An 18,973-nucleotide genomic window follows, 5' to 3' on the forward strand; every position below is an offset into this window, starting at 1 on the left:
AGCCCGGTCCCGCCCCCACTCCCCAAACCCCACCCTTGCCTGGCGTCTCCAAAGCCCCACCCACGGCCGCCATCTTGGCTGCCACGGCGTCTGCTTCCCTCTTCTCTACACGAAATAGAAAAGAAGAGGAAGTGGTGTGATAAACATCTTTAATGGGACTTTACTAACATCGGACTTTCAAAGAAAGATTGTGTATGAATTTGACATCGTGATTGTACATGAATTTTTGGAATTGTAACTTGTTGTGTGAGTTGCACTGACCTTTAGAAGGTATTGATGGTGAGCCTATGGCTCTCTAATTAAAGAAAGATACAACTGAATAATATCACACGGTGCACTTTACGTACTTGATTGTTTCCGTGGTTTGTCATTGCTTGTAACGCATCCCTCCTCCCTACGGCTGGCCTCACTTGCGGCCACGGCCGGGCCCAGCCCAGCGGGGTTATCTCCAAGCCTGGGAGCAAGGAGGGCCCCAGCCACAAGCATCCTGGAGGCGGCTGCTCATCCGCAGCTCTCTGCCGCGAAACAGCTGATCGGCGGTGCGGCGGGCTGGTGGCAGCGTCCAGCAGCGATTCCTGACTCCTGGCCTGCTCTGGGAGAGCGAGGGTAAGGGTATCGCTGGCGTCTCCTGTGGCTCGGCGGTGGTCTCTTGGGGGTTCTGGGTGTGGGAATCAGCTTCTCTAAGTCCAGCATGGGTGCCACCATCGGACAAACCCAAAGCGGGAAACCTGAATCTTTTTCGGGTGCACATCCCTAATTGCAACAGGCCTGGAAATGGGGCTGTGCTGCTGCAACTGGCTCACAGGAGTGCCCCTTTAAGTTGCGCAGATGCAGCGCCGGAGCATAAGATGCTGCTCTAGGAACAAGTGGGAAAAGATAGGTGTGTGCTGTAGAAAGTGAGCAAGCATTAGCTACTTGGCTAAAACCAGTCTCCAACACACCAACCCAGCTAGGGTTGCCAGATTCTCTGGTGAGGATGGGGAATCCCTCGCTCCCACCCTCTGCGCCCACCACTCACCTGGAAAGCAGGGGGTGGGGAAAAGGTGGGAGAACAGGTCTCCCAGGCACGCTCCTGGGGCAGCGCGATGATGTCACTCCCTGGAATGACACTGTTGTGCTACCCTGGGAGCTCAAGTGAAGACAAAGAAAAGGTGAGTGCCAGCCCCCCCTCCCGCCAGGAAGGTAAGGGGACCAGGCAACCATAAGCACTCAATTTATTTATTAAAATATTTATACCCTGCTTTTTCCTTTGTAGCTCAAGAAAAAACAATTAAAATCCCAGATAATTGCCTTGTAACTCAAATCCCATTAAATTCCCCAGCGAATAAAACCGCCTTTCAGTGGCTCCAAAGCCTCCACTTCCTCAGAGAGCTCATTCCATAAAGTGAGAGCCACTACTGAAAAGTAACCAGCTCTAGTAGATGCCACACTGGCAAACTTTGTGGCGGAACGGGCGCAGGCAACTGAGCCACCGTCAATGGCCTGCTAGCCCCGCTATCCACCTCCCACCGTCCCTGGTGGGCGTGGCTCACACTCTCCGTAGCTGCCACCACTCACTGATTTGTACCCCGCCTGACTGAAGGGCAGTGAGACCCCTCCGGCTGAATTTCCGTACTGGGAAGTGAATTACCCAATCTTTGGTTGGGCCCTGGAGAACTGGCAACCCACCAAGGTCTGGCCTTCCCAGTTTCTCCCGGGCTCCCTCCCTTCTTGTAGCATGCCGAGTGGGGGAGGTTATGTAGTCAGAGCACCACAAGGTTCTTTATATTCAAAAAGTATAATTTAATAACTATATACAGAGCACTTGCACACAAAGCAGGTAAAGGCACAACACGTAGGGCTAGACCCCCCCTTTTCTGAACCCATAGGACAGAAAATCAAACTGAGGAGAACCACCGTCTACTTTCCCTACCACACTGTTCCCTACTCTACCTTAAGGGGGTGGGGGTCTCAGGGAAGGTTCCCCCTTTCTTTCCTTTCTGCTGCCTCCCAGGCCCTCCACATTTAGGGCCTGGGCACCCGGGTCTCACCCAGCAGCAGGAGCCTCTCCTTCTTCAACCAAGAAGGCGACTAACTTCCCCTCAGGATGGGCTGGGTATTTCTGTGGAGACTGCCCCACCCCTTATTTTTCCTGCACTTTCTTGGCCCCAGGACAGCTGGGAGATGTAGTCCAGGAAGAAGGGCGTCCCACGCCAAGACTCCTGCAGGCCCCTCCCTGGCCCTACAGCCCATTAAACCTCATGGGGGACATTTTTTTTTCTTTAAGACAGATTAACTGCAACCAGCACTCATTTCACCCTTGGTAACCATTTCGTTACAAACTTAATCAAAGCAACAGCAAGAAAGCCGTAACTGGTACATAAGAAGGGCAATGGTTTTTCGGACGTGTCAGTCGCTGATTATGAAGGACTTTAAAATTTAAAACCAGCACTGTGAATTGTACTCAGAAACAAACTGGCAGCCAACATAAAATCAGGCCAGATGAATTGCATCCTTGGGTACTAAAGGAACGTGCCGATGTAATTTTTGGAGCTTCTGTCTACACTCTTTGTGAATTCTTGGAGAACAGGTGAGGTGTCAGGTAAGTGGAGGCAGGCAAATGTTGCGCCCATCTTCAAGAAGGGGAAAAAAGATGTAGGTTTTTATTTTTATACCACTTCTCTTCCATTAAGATCTCAAAGCAGTTCACAACAATGACAACAGTTAAAAACCAATACAAAAATATAATATATTCAACAAAATCACAATAAAACAACAGCCTAATACAAATTAAAAACTACTCTAGTCCCAACCCCAGCCTAGATAAAATGCACAACAATTTTCTCTGGCCCACAGTAGAATACTAGATACGACAAGCACACCAGAATAGTAAAGGGGTGATACAGCTTGATTAGATGGGAGGGGTGTAGCAAAGGAAGATGTCAGGATGAACAGCTGCAATGCAAACTGATTAAAGCAGAAATTAGCATCTGTAGTGAGATAAGAACCCGAAGCCTCTGTTCTGTATCAACAGAGATGCCTGTCCCCTGTCCAGATTTGAATAAAAATTGCTCACCGGTGCAACCAAACTGCCTTTGTCACAAACTCAGGTCTGAAATTAGACTGCAAGGGGTCAAGAGCAGATGTATTACTGGAAACCTCTGGAGCTGCTTGTCCACCATAAGCTCTATCACTTTCCCCAAGAATGGCAAACTGAGAAAGCACCCTGTAACTGCCCACCTCATCCTTAGCCAGTGAGGGCTTCTTAAGCAACTGCTACCTTCAAAGGCTTAGGGGAAAACCTCTTGAACTGGTGAAGCATTTTTTGTGCCAAAGATTCCAGTACTTCTCCCTGCAAGATTTTAAAAGATAAGATGGGCTTGGATTGAGAGCACAAGTGGTGGTTTAAAGGACCTAACAGCAAGATGAACGGATGGATGAACCCAGAGCTATTTTTCTGGGAAAAGAGGTGGTGGAACTCAGTGGTGGAACTCAGGACCGCACAATGACGTCACTGTGGGTCAGCTGGAACAAGGGGAGAGTTTTTTAAAGTTTAAATTGCCCTCAGCGAAAATGGTCACATGGCCGGTGGCCACACCCCTTGATCTCCAGACAGAGGGGAGTTTAGATTGCCCTCCGCACCACTGGCGCAGAGGGTGATCTAAACTCCCCTCTGTCTGGAGATCAGGGGGTGGGGCCACCGGCCATGTGACCATTTTCAAGAGGTGCCGGAACTCCGTTTCACTGCATTCCAGCTGGAAAAAAGCCCTGGATGAACCCATCCATCCAAAAAGAACAAATGGATGCTTCTGACACTCAGGAGCCAGGTCTACTCTCAACTTGGCCTCCATCGCAAAAGAACCTTGCCAAAAAAAAAAAAATCACAGCTAGATGCCAAGCAACTGGTATTACTAACCAGGTCAGAATTAGGCATTCATCCAATGCAATTTACACAGCACTCTATTATTTGCAAAAGACCATGAACTATAGGAGAAGTCCTTCTACTCCCCACAGTCTCAGTGCTTATGGACATCCAGCTGGAAGTGTATTCAATATCAACGTCTGGCTCCAGATACATCCGTGACTGGTCAGTACTTGTATTGTGACTCTCATGATGATTGTCTATTTTTTTGTTAAATATTTTTAAATAGTTTTATTTATAGATACTATAAATCTATAAAGCATAAAGCTATAAAGCATATACAAAGGCATTCAAATCATATAATTCGGGCACTCTCATTTCATAGAGGGTTACGTACCATTCAGCCGTGGGGGCCCCTAACCGGGATCCTAAGTGGCTCACCCTATTGTGTTTATTTGGAAACAAGTGCCCCCAGTCTTGGAAAAATTCCATGGCTTGCACAATGAAGAACTCCAAGTCTCCTGGGTTCCCATCAAATTGAGCGTCTAATGTGAACCATCCCTGTGGCGCCCCCATCGCTGGAGCCTCAACTCTTTGGCCTCCCCCTTGTCTTGGGATGGGGACCATTGTGGGGCCCTGCTGCCCTAGGTTTCTCAGTACCCCATGAGCCATTTGATATGCAGCATATTTCCTGTGGCCCACTGGAGCGTTTTGCGGCGGGATAAAAGGGGCCGGTTGAGGCTGTGGTGGAATAAAGGGGCCCGGTTGAGGCTGTGGTGCTTAGACCCCCACCATTATTTGAGGGGGGTATACGGTATGACCTCCTGAGTAAGGGTGCCCTGTCTGTGGTCCTATTCCCATCGGAACATAAGACACTCTCGCTGTCGAGGGAGGGGTAAAGGGTGGGGCCTCCCTGGTACTGAGAGCTCCTCTGCGATCCATTCCTGGTGTGAGTGACCAGTGGCTCAGTGCTCATTACTATGCACGAGGTTGCAGTTACATATTGTCCACTTCCCAGCTGAAGTGTTACTGCCTGCTAGGTTGACAGCAGGGGAAAAGTTACTTGTTGCGAAGCTCCTCTGAGCAAATCAATTCCAGTGGTTTGTGCCTCTGTGGCGAGCGGCGCAGCTCTTGGCACGGTTCCCCTAGCCATTGTCCCTTCCCCAGGTGGCTGCAGGGTCCTAGTGACCGGTGCGAAGTTCCCTGGTGCTGGCAGCCGATTTTTCCTCCCTGATGCATGCACAGGAGGTTTATGTCCAGGGGGTGGGGTTGGTCGTCCCCTGCCGGAGGGAGTCAATCCCATCGCACCCCACGTTGCTGTAGTAATGGGGAGCTGTATCTAGTCCCTGTGGAAGTGCTTGAGGCAGGGGCAGTAGCTGTGGTTGTTCCACTGGTTGCTCATTCGTGATCTTAGGGGGTCTTGCAGGGAGGCTCATCATTTCCCGCACCCCTTGTGCAGTTTGCCTCATCTGGCACTGTAGTCGTTCCATTTGGATTTCAAGGGACCGTAATTCCACAGAATTTTGGATGTTTAGCACAGCCTCTGCAGGGGTACTCCATGGCGGGGAATTTACCAGATCCATGGTCCCTTGTGGTGTGGGCAGTTGTGGCATCTGCCCCCTGATGGGTTTGTTAGCCCAGCCGCAGCGCCCAATTTGCACAAGTCTTAGGGGTCTACCACTTCCTCAGGTCTGACCCCGTGCGGTACCGGGGTGTAATCCTCAGGGCCCCGGCATTTGTATATCCTCCAGTAGCTCATGCACGACTCGATACTCACTAGTCTTAGTCCACTTGGGGTCTATTGGTACACCCCCTGTTGCGCCCATCTCCTGCTCCTTCAGGAAGTCTGCTGGCCCCAGCATAGGCTGGTCAATTTCTTCCTCACTGAGGTACTCCTCCATTGCAAGGGAACGACAGCAGTACAGTGTCCCTCTTTTCTGCTGTATCTTTTCATCAGCAGATAGGGATTGGCGTGGGGCCCATTCCTGGGCGTGTGGTTGATTCCCCTGGCTATAGACCACCCCAGCCTTAGGAATGGCCCCCAACTCTCTATAGCTCCCAATGTCCTGATATCTTGGGAGAGTTCCCGAAGCTCCAAGCCCATGCATTTCTGCTACATTTACATCCATCAAATATTCCTGCTTCGGTTGAGGTGATGGTACCAGCACTTTAGAATGTCCTCCTGGTCCCAGCCAAATGTCTGGGCGATTAGTAGAGCCCTCTGGCTTCATGGTCCTCGGGTTCAACTCCATTGACATGATGCCGGTAGCCAAACACTGTGGGTGTCGGGTACAGAGGGAAGAGAGGGGGATTCCTGCCAAAATGTCAGTTCTCGTGCCTTCCTGCTTACAAGATCTCCAGCATAGAGGGCTCAACAACCTATTCATCTGATTCAGTTTATGTGGCGTTAAATACCAGTTGGACAACAGCTTGTAAAATTGGAGTTTAATATTCCAACCACTAGATTTATTGGAAGGGAAGTTCCATATCTGTTGCCAATCAGATTCCAAGAAAATCCATTTTAAAGAATCAGACCATTTTTGGGGGTATGGCAGAGGGTCTTTATGTGTCACCCTTAATAATAATTTGTAAAGGGTTGAAAAACTACCCTGTTTACCATCATTCCCACTCCAAATCATTTCCTCAAAAGGAGTTAGGGGTTGAAGCAAATCCTTGGACCTGATCAGCTTGGTGAACAGATGTTTCAGCTGAAGATATCTATACCAAGATATCCTAATTCTGCATCTTCCTTCCACTATAGATGTATCTAGAATTGTCCCACTTTTAATCCAATTAATAATCAACAATAACCCAGAGTCTTTCCATTCCCTAAACTCACTTAAATCCTTTCCTGGGGGAAACCAATCTTGGTTAATGAAAGATGTTAGGGGAGAGATACCTGGAGCTAAGGTTTTCCTATGTTTATCCCAGGTGTTCAGCATGTTGTCTAATAGGGAATTGGAGGAAGTCATAACTGGCCTGTTTTTAGCTGAGGACCAGATGGTTACTGGTAAGGAAAGTGGTGAAGAAAAGAAACTTTCTGCAGAGATCTAGGCTTCTGCTGGGTTCAATCTTAAAGCCTGAATCAATGGAGCCAAAGAAGAGGCAGCACGATATAAAGACAGGTCTGGGACATTCAGACCACCTAAACCTGAGGGCCGATGTAACGTCTGGAACCCAACTCTTGGTTTGCGACCAGACCAAATAAACTCATTGAGAGCCCTTTGCCAAAGCTGTAATTTTCTTGGATGTATTTTAACAGGGAGGGATCGGAACAGAAACAGAAACTTAGGAAGAATAACAGATTTAACCAGTGAGATCCTATCAAACCATGAGTAACTTTGTTTTTTCCATTTAGAAAAAAGGATCAGCACAGATTTGAAAAGTTCATCAAAATTTACCTGAAGATCATTCAAGTGTACGGGGATATAAACTCCTAGATATCTCATCTTCTTAGTAACCCATTTGAATGTAAATCGTGTTCGTAATCTAGCTACTGAACTGGGGGTCAGATTAATGGGAAACAACTCAGATTTTGATTGATTAACTGTTAAGCCTGAAATCGAACTAAACAACTGTAGGGTTTGCAAGATTGATTCTAAAGAATCAACTGATAAAGAGGTAAAAATTAAAATATCGTCAGCGTAAAGTGAAACCTTATGTTCATAGTCCCGCACTTTAATACCGTGGATCCGAGGATTTTGCCTCAGGGCTTCTGCCAACAGCTCCACAGCAAGTGCAAAAAGGAGGGGGGAAAGCGGAGAACCCTGACGGGCACCTCTATTTATATTAAATAAACCAGATTTCAGATTGTTAGCCATAACTTCCTATGTTCTCAGTTAATTATTCTGTCTGACCGCTCAAAAGTAATTATTTCTTAGTAAAAAACTATTTAGCTCCCTCTTATAAAAGGGAAACAAAACACTGCCACTAATAATCGTACAATTTATAAGTGAAAAGCATAGACACACAGACTAAAGTAATAACTATCCATGCAAGAAAGTTACCTACAAGACTATTCTTAGATTACAGTTGATGTGGGGTTTTATTTTGCTCTGGCTATTCAGCTACTGGACAAACCACCTCTGCTTCTCACTTGCCTTAAAGCCCTTTGCTGGAGTTGCCATAAGTCAACTGCGACTTGAAGGTACGCGCGTGTGCACACGTGCACATGCATTCAGCTACTGGTAACTATTACATCTTTTCCTCATACAGAAGAACATTTTGAAAACCTTTAGATTCCAATATATGCATACTTTGCTATGAGATCCAAAAAATTTAACAAAATTCAAAAAAGGCGTATGTTAAAATCATAGTAAAATCTCTTCTTTATAAGCCTCGCACTTCTTTCTTGACCTCTGTTCCTCACCTTCCCATCACCGCAACAACCATAATCAGAAATGTTTTTCTTTAGCTCTAAAAATCTCCGTGATGCTTAGGAACTTGAAAATTATTTTCCAACCTACATACTAGAGTAAGAACAGAACAATTACACTCACAGGATTGTTGGGGTTTGTGTGCTTGCAACTTATAGCACACAAGTTATATTCCAATTTATAGACAACTAATCCACAGCAATGAATCTTAGAAGATGGCAACATTTTACAGTAGGAGATGACATAAATACAGCACATGCAGGCTAAAAGGTAGCCAGTTTGGTGTAGTGGTTAAGAGTGGCAGGACTCTAATCTGGAGAGCCAGGTTGGATTCCCCACTCCTCTGCTTGAAGCCAGCTGGGTGACCTTGAGTCAGTCACAGCTCCTCCAGCTCTCCCAGCCCATCCACCTCACAGGGTGACTGTCAAGAGGATATCAATAACACACTTTGTAAACCACTCTAAGTAGGAGTTAAATTGTCCTGAAGTGCAGTATATAAATCAAATGTTATGATGTTATTATAGCTGCATTCTGGACACCAGGGCATGTCTGCACTGTGGTTTCTGACAAAGTGGTCCAAAAAAAGTGGGCATACAGGTTGGGGACTACATCAAGTCCAAGGATGTTAATAATGTTCAGAAAACCCTGTTAAAAGGCTAAAAGGAGAAGGGGGATTCCCCAGCTCAGCACAGCTGTTTGGCTGCAGGCAGAACTTTCACGCATAGGCTTTTCGCCTACATCTGCTGAGCTTCTGATTTTTAAGTTGGAGCAAAGGACTTAAAAGGGAAGAGCCCCAGGAACAGCACAACCTTGTGTGGTGGAAGCTCCCAAAAAAGCAGGGGCATGCTCTGCAGAAGCAGCCCCAATGCAGTTACTCCAGTCTCAACCTACTGGTTTTAGTGGACTTCGACTCAAGAACTCTGTATGGGACTGCACTGCCTGTGACTATCCGTTGCCTGTTGTTTATATAATCTCTGCAGAACAGATAAATTTTCAAACCATAACATAAAGGTTCAGAAACATTTTTTTTAAAAAAAACAGATTCACATTCAAGACACACTAGCCTAGCTTTAGTTAGTTTGTTTTCTAAAGCCACAAACATATACTTACTTATTCAATGAGAGGTCAAGAATAAACGTGGAGCCAAAGGCCTCAATCTGGAAACTTGCCTGAGCCAGATGCACAGCCTGAAGACAAGAAAGGAAAGGGGCAGAGGAAGACACCGTGCATAAGAGAATATTTATTTGACCAAATTATTTACAACAAGCAAGCTCATTCAGAAAAGCTCTTATATAATTAAAGCAGTAAATCTATGAAGTATGGCATTAATTCAAAGTAAGGTGATAGCTATATGGCTAATTACCTTATGAGCAAGTTAGTTCAAACATTTGATTTGTTAAAAAATAATGCCGTAAGCAAGTGTTACATATTACAGGAACACCTTGCTGCACTCCAAATTTAAGCGTTGGTAATTCTTAAAGCTACTTTAGGTATAGCAGCACAAAAAAAAAAAGAGTGAGCGAGAGAGAGAGAATGGTATCAATTAGGGATTCTAATCTATGTAAAGGTTAAGACACTCCAGCTTCAATGGCAGCTGGGGATCAAAAACCCCAAAAGGGCACTGTAACTCTTTCCCAACTCCACCTCCTGCTACAAAAATATATGAAAGCTAAAGACACAACTCAAGATTCCTTGGTTATATATGGTGATTTCTACCACCCACACAACTTCTGCAGGGGACTGTCTCAGAGGTCTCTGACATGTGGACCTTAAAGCATGCAGCATTGCACTTTGGTGACAGGGAAGGCACCGAGAGGACCCAGCACTACTGAGGGATTACTAAGAAGTAACACCCAGGGGGGGGGGAGTTGGCACTAGAGATGGGCACAAATCGAATTATGACCCAAAAAAACGCACGAACCAGGCTGGTTTGTGGTTCACGAACCAGTGGTTCGTGGAAGCTCGTTTCCACGAACTTCCACAAACTGGTCTACTGGTTCGTTTTAATGCTGAAACATTTTAATGCTTGATGCTTGTCACCTTGGGTAGAAAAGCAGCACCGAAATATTTTAAATGAATAAATAGTACCTGTACACCCTGGTCAGTGCCCTTGCCACCTGAGGGCAACACAAGAAAGGGCCTTCTCAGGCATGGTGCTAAAACTCTGGAACTCTCTTCCCCAGGGAGATTCGTCTGTCTCCCTCTATTGTCTTCCACTGGTGGGTGAAAATCTTTTTTTGTTTTGTTACAATAACTGTTACTAGCCTTCCTCCCTGGTTTTGGTGTTGTGTTTTAATAACTTTTTATTGAATTGTTCTATGTATGTTTTTAATTTATTAGTTTTTCATACAAGAACAATGCAATACATGAAATAATACAGCTCTTTTCTATATTATTTTTAATGCTGTTTTAATGTTGAATGTTTTTATGTTCGCCACCTTGGGTGCCCTATTTGAGTAAAAGGCAGCATAGAAATGAGTAAAAAGGCAGCATAAATGCACAGAAGCACAGTTTTTGCATCAGCAACTAGCTGATCACCATCACGGCTGCCCTCAGGATTGGGCTGCCCGTTTTAAATGCCAGCCTACAAAAGAATCCATACAATCTTTGATACAGTGACCCACTAGCAATAAACCAGTCAGTACAAGATCTGAAACCACAGACACTGAATTATGATTACCAACTATTTAATGCAGAATCATAACTCTTTTATGTAATTGTGAATTTCAGGATGGTAACAACAACAACTTTCGATTTATATACCGCCCTTCAGGACAACTTAACTCCCACTCAGAGTGGTTTACAAAGTATGTCATTATTATCCCCACAACAACAACAATCACTCTGTGAGGTGGGCGGGGCTGAGAGAGCTCTAGAGAACTGTGACTGGCCCAAGGTCACCCAGCTGGCTTCAAGTGGGGGAGTGATAGTGCCAAAGTCTAATAAAATTCCACTGCCACCCTCTACCAGCTTCTAAATCCCATGCCATCATAATATTCTGCCCTTGGTTATACAATGATGTTAGATTCTACATTTTTAATGGCACGCCACTCTCAGAATGCTGATTTTCACAAAACATTAGAAGACCCCTGTGGGATAGATCCAAATGCCAATGGAGATCAGCATTCTGATTCCAACAGGGATCAGCCAAACACATTCAGCCAGACATGAACTGTCCCCACCACTGGGGTGGGTGTCCATAAAGTGCCATCAAGTTACAACTGACTTCTGGCAACCCCAGCAAGGAGCTTTCAAGGCAAGTGAAAAGCAGAGGTGGTTTTCCAGTGCCTTCCTCTGTAGATCCAGAGGAGTTAGCCGTGTTAGTCTGTAGTAGCAAAATCAAAAAGAGTCCAGTAGCACCTTTAAGACTAACCAATTTTATTGTAGCATAAGCTTTCGAGAATCAAGTTCTCTTCATCAGATGCATGATCCGAACTGGTCAAATACAGAAGAGGAGGGATGAGAGGGGAGAAAGAAGGGGACATATATCACAAGGAGACAGAATGCAATTAGCGTGGAGGCAGTCAAAACATTCCTTTGCCTGGAAATGTAAACATCCCCTTTTGGTGTGCAGTCAGCCTGCCGTACTCATTTGTAGCAGTGAAAGTATCCAATTCCTATGTAGTATAAGCCTTCGATGACCACAGCTCTCCCTGCCAGCTGCATCTGACAAAGAGAACTGTGATCCCCGAAAGCCCACACCAGGCGTCACTGGGCTCCCCCAGACCACGCCTCTGTAAAGGGAATCTGTTACCTGTGATAATGTGATAACCATTCATAGTCTCTATTCAGTCCCAGCTTGACAGAGTCAAATTTGCATATGAATTCCAATTCAGCAGCCTCCTGTTGGATTTTGTTTTTGAAAGGTTTCTGTTGAACCACAGCGACCTTTAAGTCTTTGGTGGAATGTCCTGGTAGATTGAAGTGTTCTCCCACTGGTTTTTGGACGTTTCCATTTCTAATGTCAGATTTGTGTCCATTTATTCTTTTGCGTAGAGGTTGGCTGGTTTGTCCAATGTACAGAGCAGAAGGACATTGTTGGCACATGAGGGCATATATCAGATTGGAGGATGAGCAGCTGTAAGAGCCAGAGACAGTGTAGTTGATGCCATTGGGTCCTGTAATTGTATTCCCTGGGTAGATATAGGGGCAGAGCTGGCATCTGGGTCTGTTGCAGGGCCTGGTACCTGTGCTGGTGACTCTGCTGGCCGATTCATGATTGTAAGTGAGAAGTCGTTTAAGACTGGGGGGCTGTCTGTAGGCAAGGAAAGGTCTTCCACCCAGGACTTCTGAGAGAGAGGTATCATTTTCCAGGATGGGTTGTAGCTCACTGATGATACGTTGGATGGGTTTGAGCTGGGAGCTATAGGTGACAACCAGTGGTGTTCTGTTGTTAGTTCCTTTAGGTTTGTCCTGGAGCAGACTGTTTCTGGGTACTAGTCTGGCCCTGTAGATTTGTTTCTTCACTTCATTTGGTGGGTACTGTAGTCTCAAAAATGCTTGTTGTAAATCTCTTAAGTGTGAGTCTCGGTCGAGAGCATTGGAGCAGATACGGTTGTAACGTAAGGCTTGGCTGTAGACAATAGACCGAGTGGTATGTTTAGGGTGGAAGCTGGAGGCATGTAGATATGAGTATTGGTCTGTTGGTTTCCGGTATAAGGTGGTATTTATTCGTCCATTATGTAGTTGTACAGTGGTGTCCAGGAAGTGTACCTGTTGTGTAGAGTGGTCCAGGCTTAGGTTGATAGTAGGGTGAAAGTTATTGAAGTCCTGATGAAATCTCTCAAGGGCTTCCTTCCCATGGGTCCAAATGATGAAGATGTCATCCAGGAATCTTAAGTATAGTAGTGGTTCCAGTGGATGGGAGCTGAGGAAGCGTTGCTCTAAGTCCGCCATGAATATGTTAGCATATTGTGGTGCCATGCGTGTGCCCATGGCTGTGCCATTCACCTGTAGATATAAGTTGTCACCAAATTCGAAGTAATTGTGAGTGAGTACGAAGTGACAAAGTTCAGTGGCAAGGTTTGCTGTGGTTTTGTCTGGGATAATATTCCGTATGGCTTGCAATCCATCTGCATGTGGGATATTGGTGTACAATGCCTCCACATCCATGGTTGCTAGGATGGTGTCATCTGGTAGGTTGTCAATGGACTGTATTTTCCTGAGGAAGTCAGTGGTGTCCCGTAAGTAGCTGCGTGTTCTGGTGGCATAGGGCCTGAGGATAGAGTCCATGTATCCCGAGACTCCTACTGTGATGGTGCATTTTCCTGAAACAATTGGGCGTCCTGGGTTACCTGTTTTGTGGATTTTGGGTAGCAGGTAGAATCTTCCTGGTCGTGGTTCCTGGGGTGTGTCTGTATGTATGCATTCTTGTATGTCCATGGGGAGTGTTTTTAATATTTTATTGAGTTCCCTTTTGTATTGCTCCGTGGGGTCAGAAGGTAGTCTCCTATCGAAGTACTGACCCTGTTTAGCTTCCAAGATCTGATGAGACCGTGCTGCCTTCCCTCGCCCCACCACCATTGGTACACTGCCTTTAAACATGGCCAGCTAGCATAGCCAGAAGTAATCTCATCACACTAAACCTTATTCACCAGCCAAGTTCCCTTTTCCACCACTGGAATGCTTCTTTCCTTCCTTGAAAAACGAAAGGCAAAGTAAACGGGTTGTGTGCAAATATACCTACCTACAAGATTCACTGTAAGGTTTTCTACTTTGGGGAAGTTCTGTTTGGCACAGGATTTTCAGAATCCAGGGATAACTGTGACCTCTTCACACATGCTGCCAGCAACTGTTCAGATTTATCACGTAAAATGTTTATTCAATCATTTATTTTAAATGAAGCCAATCTGCTTTGTTTAAACAAAAAACGTTGTGGGGAAGGGGCTAAAAGTGGCTTCACGGCAGTCATAAGGACCAGCCAATTCGCTCTTTGCACAAGCGTCTGATGGAAGCGGGAAGAACTGCTGGTGTGTGGAGGGTTGTATATCTGACTGAGTGGGGTGAGCTGGGACCCGAAGGCCGTATCAGGTCCACTGTTCGAACTCACTGCCCATGTGCATACAAACAGCCGCAAATACCTCTTGGGAGAAGAGCTTCTCTCAAGGTGTTCATCTCCTTTTTACAAGAGGGCAGGTTTTTGATTATTCCTGACTTTACAGAGCTCTTCCTCCCAGGTCCAGTAAAGAATTCCTGTGCCTCCCTATTTTATCTAGGCAAAGTGCCTGAGATCACTGACTGCTGAGGAAACTCCAGTTGGGATCTGAAGTCAGCCATAGGACTGCTGATATTTGAGCTGGGCAGGAAAAGGGCCGCTCTCACCAGGAGGATGCAAAGCAACTTGCGTGATTCTCTTTACTCCATTTTATCCTCATAACCACCCTGTGAGGTAGGTTAGGCTGAAAGCTGGTGAGCGGCCCAAGGTCACCCAACAAGCTTCCATGGCAGGATAGGGATTTGAACCTGGTTCTCTGCTCTGGTTAGACCTCACCTAGAGTATTGTGTTCAGTTTTGGGCACCACATTTTCACAAGGATATAGATAAGCTGGAACGTGCCCAGAGGAGGGCAACGAAGACGGTGAGGGGTCTGGAGACCAAGTCCTATGAGGAAAGGTTGAAGGAGTTCAGTATGTTTAGGCTGGAGAGGAGACGACTGAGAGGTGATATGATAACCATCTTCAAGTACTTGAAGGCTGTCATATTTTATTTATTCATTATTTATTTATTTATTCTTTCGATTTAGTAAACCACCCATCCTCAGGGACTCTGGGCAGTGAGAATGGGCGCAGAGTTGTTTTCTGATGCCTCAGAAGGTCGGATTAGAACCAACGGCTTGAAATTAAATCAAAAGTTTTCGGCTAAACATTAGGAAGAATTTTCTCAGGAGGTGGTGGGCTCTTCTTCTTCGGAGGTTTCCTCAGGAGGTGGTGGGCTCTCCTTTGGAGGTTTTTAAGCGGAGGTCAGATGACCATTTGACAGCAATGCTTATTCTGTGAACCTAGGCAGATCATGAGAGGGAGAGCAGGAAGGGTTATATCAGTGCTTAGTTCTCATGGTCTTCTTATATGCCCAGGGTAAGGCCAATCGCCACCTTGGGGTCAGGTAGGAATTTTCCCCAGGCCAGTTTGGCTAGGAATCCTGATGGAGTTTTGTCTGTCAGGTTTCCCCTCGGGCACTGCTGCGTCGGGCACCAGGGCACCTGGCTTTGTCATCGGGGTGCCACTAGGGATTATGCAGGATCCCACTTTGTGGTAGGAGGGGAGGTATACATCACCCATGCACCCTCTCAAGCCACCAGCAAGTCTGCTCAACTTAGCCCCAACCATGTCCACCTTCCTCCTTCATCACCTTCGCCGCCTTCTTTCCTCGCTCACTCATTCTCTCCATGCAACCGCCAACAACTCCTACTCCACTCCTCCTACACAATCCACCACGCCCTGTGGGTGGACTTCCCTTATATCCTTTCCTTTATTCCTGGCTCCACCTGCCAGCCACACCCCTCATTTGCCATCCAGCCCTGGCCTTGGCTGCCTCAAGCAGCTTTACCTGGGGTAGCTCATCTGGCTGCTTTGGGCAGTTACAGCTGGGCTCTCTTGGCTGGCTGCCAAACCTCCTTTGCTCTGAGCTTCAGGCCCCTGGGCAGCTGTGCTCTCTTGGCTGGCTACCAAGCCTCCCCTGCTCAGAGCTTCCAGCTGGTCCCTATTATTCCCTTCCTCCCTGTTTGCAGGTTGGGGTGTGGCCCTGGGCTGTTTTTGCTGCCTTTCTTCCTCTGCCAGTAAGGTTGCTGGCTGGCTGGCTGTCCCTATCTCTGGGGCCTTCTCCCCCAGCCCTGGCCCTCTCTTAGATGTCCTTACTCTCCCTTCCAGGGCTCCCAGCCTTCCAGCAGAGGGTGGAACTGGCTGGCTTCCACCTGCTCCTTCTAACCCTCTGAGGCTTGGGTGTCTCTTCCCTCTGTGGCTGGCAGGTTCTGGACCTGGCTGTCTGTTGGGGCAGCGGGGCATCTGTCTCCCGAGGGTCTCTCGTTCTCATCTCCAGGTAAATCCGGGGGCTGGGCTGCGGACCCCGGACACTGCCATCTTCTGGGCATGCAGTAAGGGTCACTGGGTGTGGGGGGGGAGAGGTATTTGGAAATTCCCTGCATTTTGACGGGGGGGGGTTGGACTAGATGACCCTAGAGATCCCCTTCCAACCCTGTGATTCTATGACGTTCCTAGTCCAACACTCTGATAACTACACTAAACTGGCTCTCAGTTTATAAAAACAGCCCACAGTCCCCTTCTCTTCTACCCAGCGATGGTAGGGGCCTGTAATTATTCATAAGTATACCCAGGACTTTTTTTCTGGGAAAAGAGGTGGTGGAACTCTCAAGAGGGAAATGAGAGAGAAACACACGGTCTCCCTTACAAAATGGCCATTTCCTCCAGGGGAACTGATCTCTGTCTGGAGATCAGAGGGTGGGGCCACTGCGCATGAGAGGTGCCGGAACTCCATTCCACCGTGTTCCCGCTGAAAAAAAGCCCTGAGCATACCTCTTAGGAAGGACTTTTTCTGTAGCTTTCAGATAAGTGGCAGATCTGAAACCACATACTCCAACTTCCCTGATAAATCGGTCACTCTCCCTATTTTTGCTTATTAGGGATGCCTTGTTACCATTTTGAAAGTCCTTAAGTTGTGGGTCTTCAGTGCTCCCTTCCTTCTACAGGGTCGCTAGTTGTTGAGAGTCTAAGTGGGCAAGGGATAACCGTGTATTTATACATCCATGTCCATTAAAAGAGAAAGTAGTAAACACTTTACCACTTAACACGCTGTAGCTCCCGAGTTATATTTTGAACTATAATAAAATATTATCGGGAGAGGCGAGGAGTTATTTTTCAAATCAATTTTTAACTAAAAAAATTAACAGCCTCTTAGTTTTCAACTCAATAGAGGATGTACTACTGCAGAATTCAGCAGTAGACTCTTCCAGCAATATGTAACAGTAAAGGCAGGCTAAGAACGTTCTTTGATGTATAAATTGGGGTGTTGCAAACTTTCACCTGTGAAATGTTACGATGACTTGTACATCTTGACTTGGGATGACTTGGGAAAGGGAGGGGCACTCCTTCAAGAAATGGGTGTTAAAATAAAATTTACAGTCCATCTTTCTCACCGAGACTAAGGCAGATTACATTATGTAAACCAACGCAATCAGTAGGACAACATATCTATGCCAGGAGTCTGAACACCTTTTTCAGCCCTTCCCTCTTGCTGGAAGAGGAACAATTTCATTTTTGCCTGAATAAAACAAACGAGTCTTCCACAGAGAGACTGAAGATCACATTTATAATCTTTCCCGGACGGCACAGGAGGGCGTGCCTGCTGCTTCCGCCACTGCCAGGGCAACGGTTAGAGTACTGGACTAGGATGGGAGGCATCCAGGTTCAAGTTCTCTTTCTGACATGGAAACCTTGCGGCCAGTCACACGACCTCTGCCTAACCAACATCACAGGAGTGTTACGGGGATAAAATGGAAGAGAGGAGAACAACGTAAGCTGCTTTGGGCCCCCAGTTTGATTCAAACTGAAATGAATTAAATTGCTAGCCAGGAAGACTTATTTTCATTGTAGTCTTCTACATGTAAGTCCATCTAGTTATTCACAACTCAGGGACAGAGATAGGTTTCATTTTTAGACGGTACACACTACGTTTTTACATAGCGATTTATTTTTAAATTTTAAATTTCAGGTTAGTTTTACAGCCATATCAGATAAAGGCTAATTCCGCACACATTGGCTAATGCACTTTCAATGCACTTTAGCAATCATTTTGAAGTGGATTTTTTGTTTCACACATGAAAAATTCAGTTCCAAATGATCTCTAAAGAAGATTGGAAGTGCATTATCCAATGTGTGCGGAATTAACAAAAGACAGTTTGAAACTACAAAACTAACATCTTCAATAGTATCTTCTACACCAAATACTAGCAGTGAAATCCTAAACAAAGAGTTACTCCAGTCTAAATCCATTGAAATCAATGGGCTTAGAGTGGAGTAACTCTGCTTAGGATTTCATTACATGGGTAACCACGTTTGTATGTCTGTAGCAGTAGAAAAGAGCAAGAGTCCAGTAGCACCTATTAAGACTAACGAAATTTGTGGTAGGGTGTGAGCTTTCATGAGTCACAATTCAGTTCTTCAAATACTGAAGAACTGTTCTGGTAACTGAAGAAGTGAGCGGTGACTCATGAAAGCTCATACCTACCACAAATTTTGTTAAGTCTTCTAGCTGTTACTGGACTCCTGCTCTTTTCTACTGTTAGGATTTCACTGTTAAGTCCTGTTGGAAAGATAAAAAAGATTAGCTAAATAATAGCTAAATAAAGATCAAAAAGATTAGCTAAATAATAATGCTTGAGAAAGCATGAAATTGGGCCCCTAACCCATGAATTACAGATTTACGTACAAACCTTTTATCAAACATTATATGAATACTTTGTTTCATACTGCACAATTACAAATTAATAATTCCTATTTCAAAATGGGATATCTTTGAACTATACAGTGTAAGATTTATTTATGTCATTTATCTTAATTAAAACTACCTTTGGATGGATTCTTCCTCAAAAATCATTTAATCAAAAAACCCATTTAATTTTTTTTTAAAGGCAAATTAATTTTTTGACATTTAAATTTTAAAAGCTAATTCCTAATTATTTTTTCCAATCATAGATTGTCATCCCCTCTGGTTCCCAGAAAGGCAGGGTATCAAAGTGGCAAAT

The 18,973-nt window shown here is 45.6% G+C and overlaps 1 protein-coding gene across 1 annotated transcript in view; it reads right to left on the reverse strand.

Moving 5' to 3' along the window:
• The window catches only part of ADAM23 (ADAM metallopeptidase domain 23), a 145,791-nt gene that overhangs the window by 115,846 nt on the left and 10,972 nt on the right, over positions 1–18,973 (reverse strand). The window contains 1 exon segment of the mRNA XM_054970140.1: positions 9,328–9,404. Coding sequence (XP_054826115.1) covers positions 9,328–9,404 — 77 coding nt within the window.

This window comes from Eublepharis macularius, chromosome 2 (genome assembly GCF_028583425.1).
Source record: "Eublepharis macularius isolate TG4126 chromosome 2, MPM_Emac_v1.0, whole genome shotgun sequence".
Taxonomy (NCBI): Eukaryota; Metazoa; Chordata; class Lepidosauria; order Squamata; family Eublepharidae; genus Eublepharis; species Eublepharis macularius.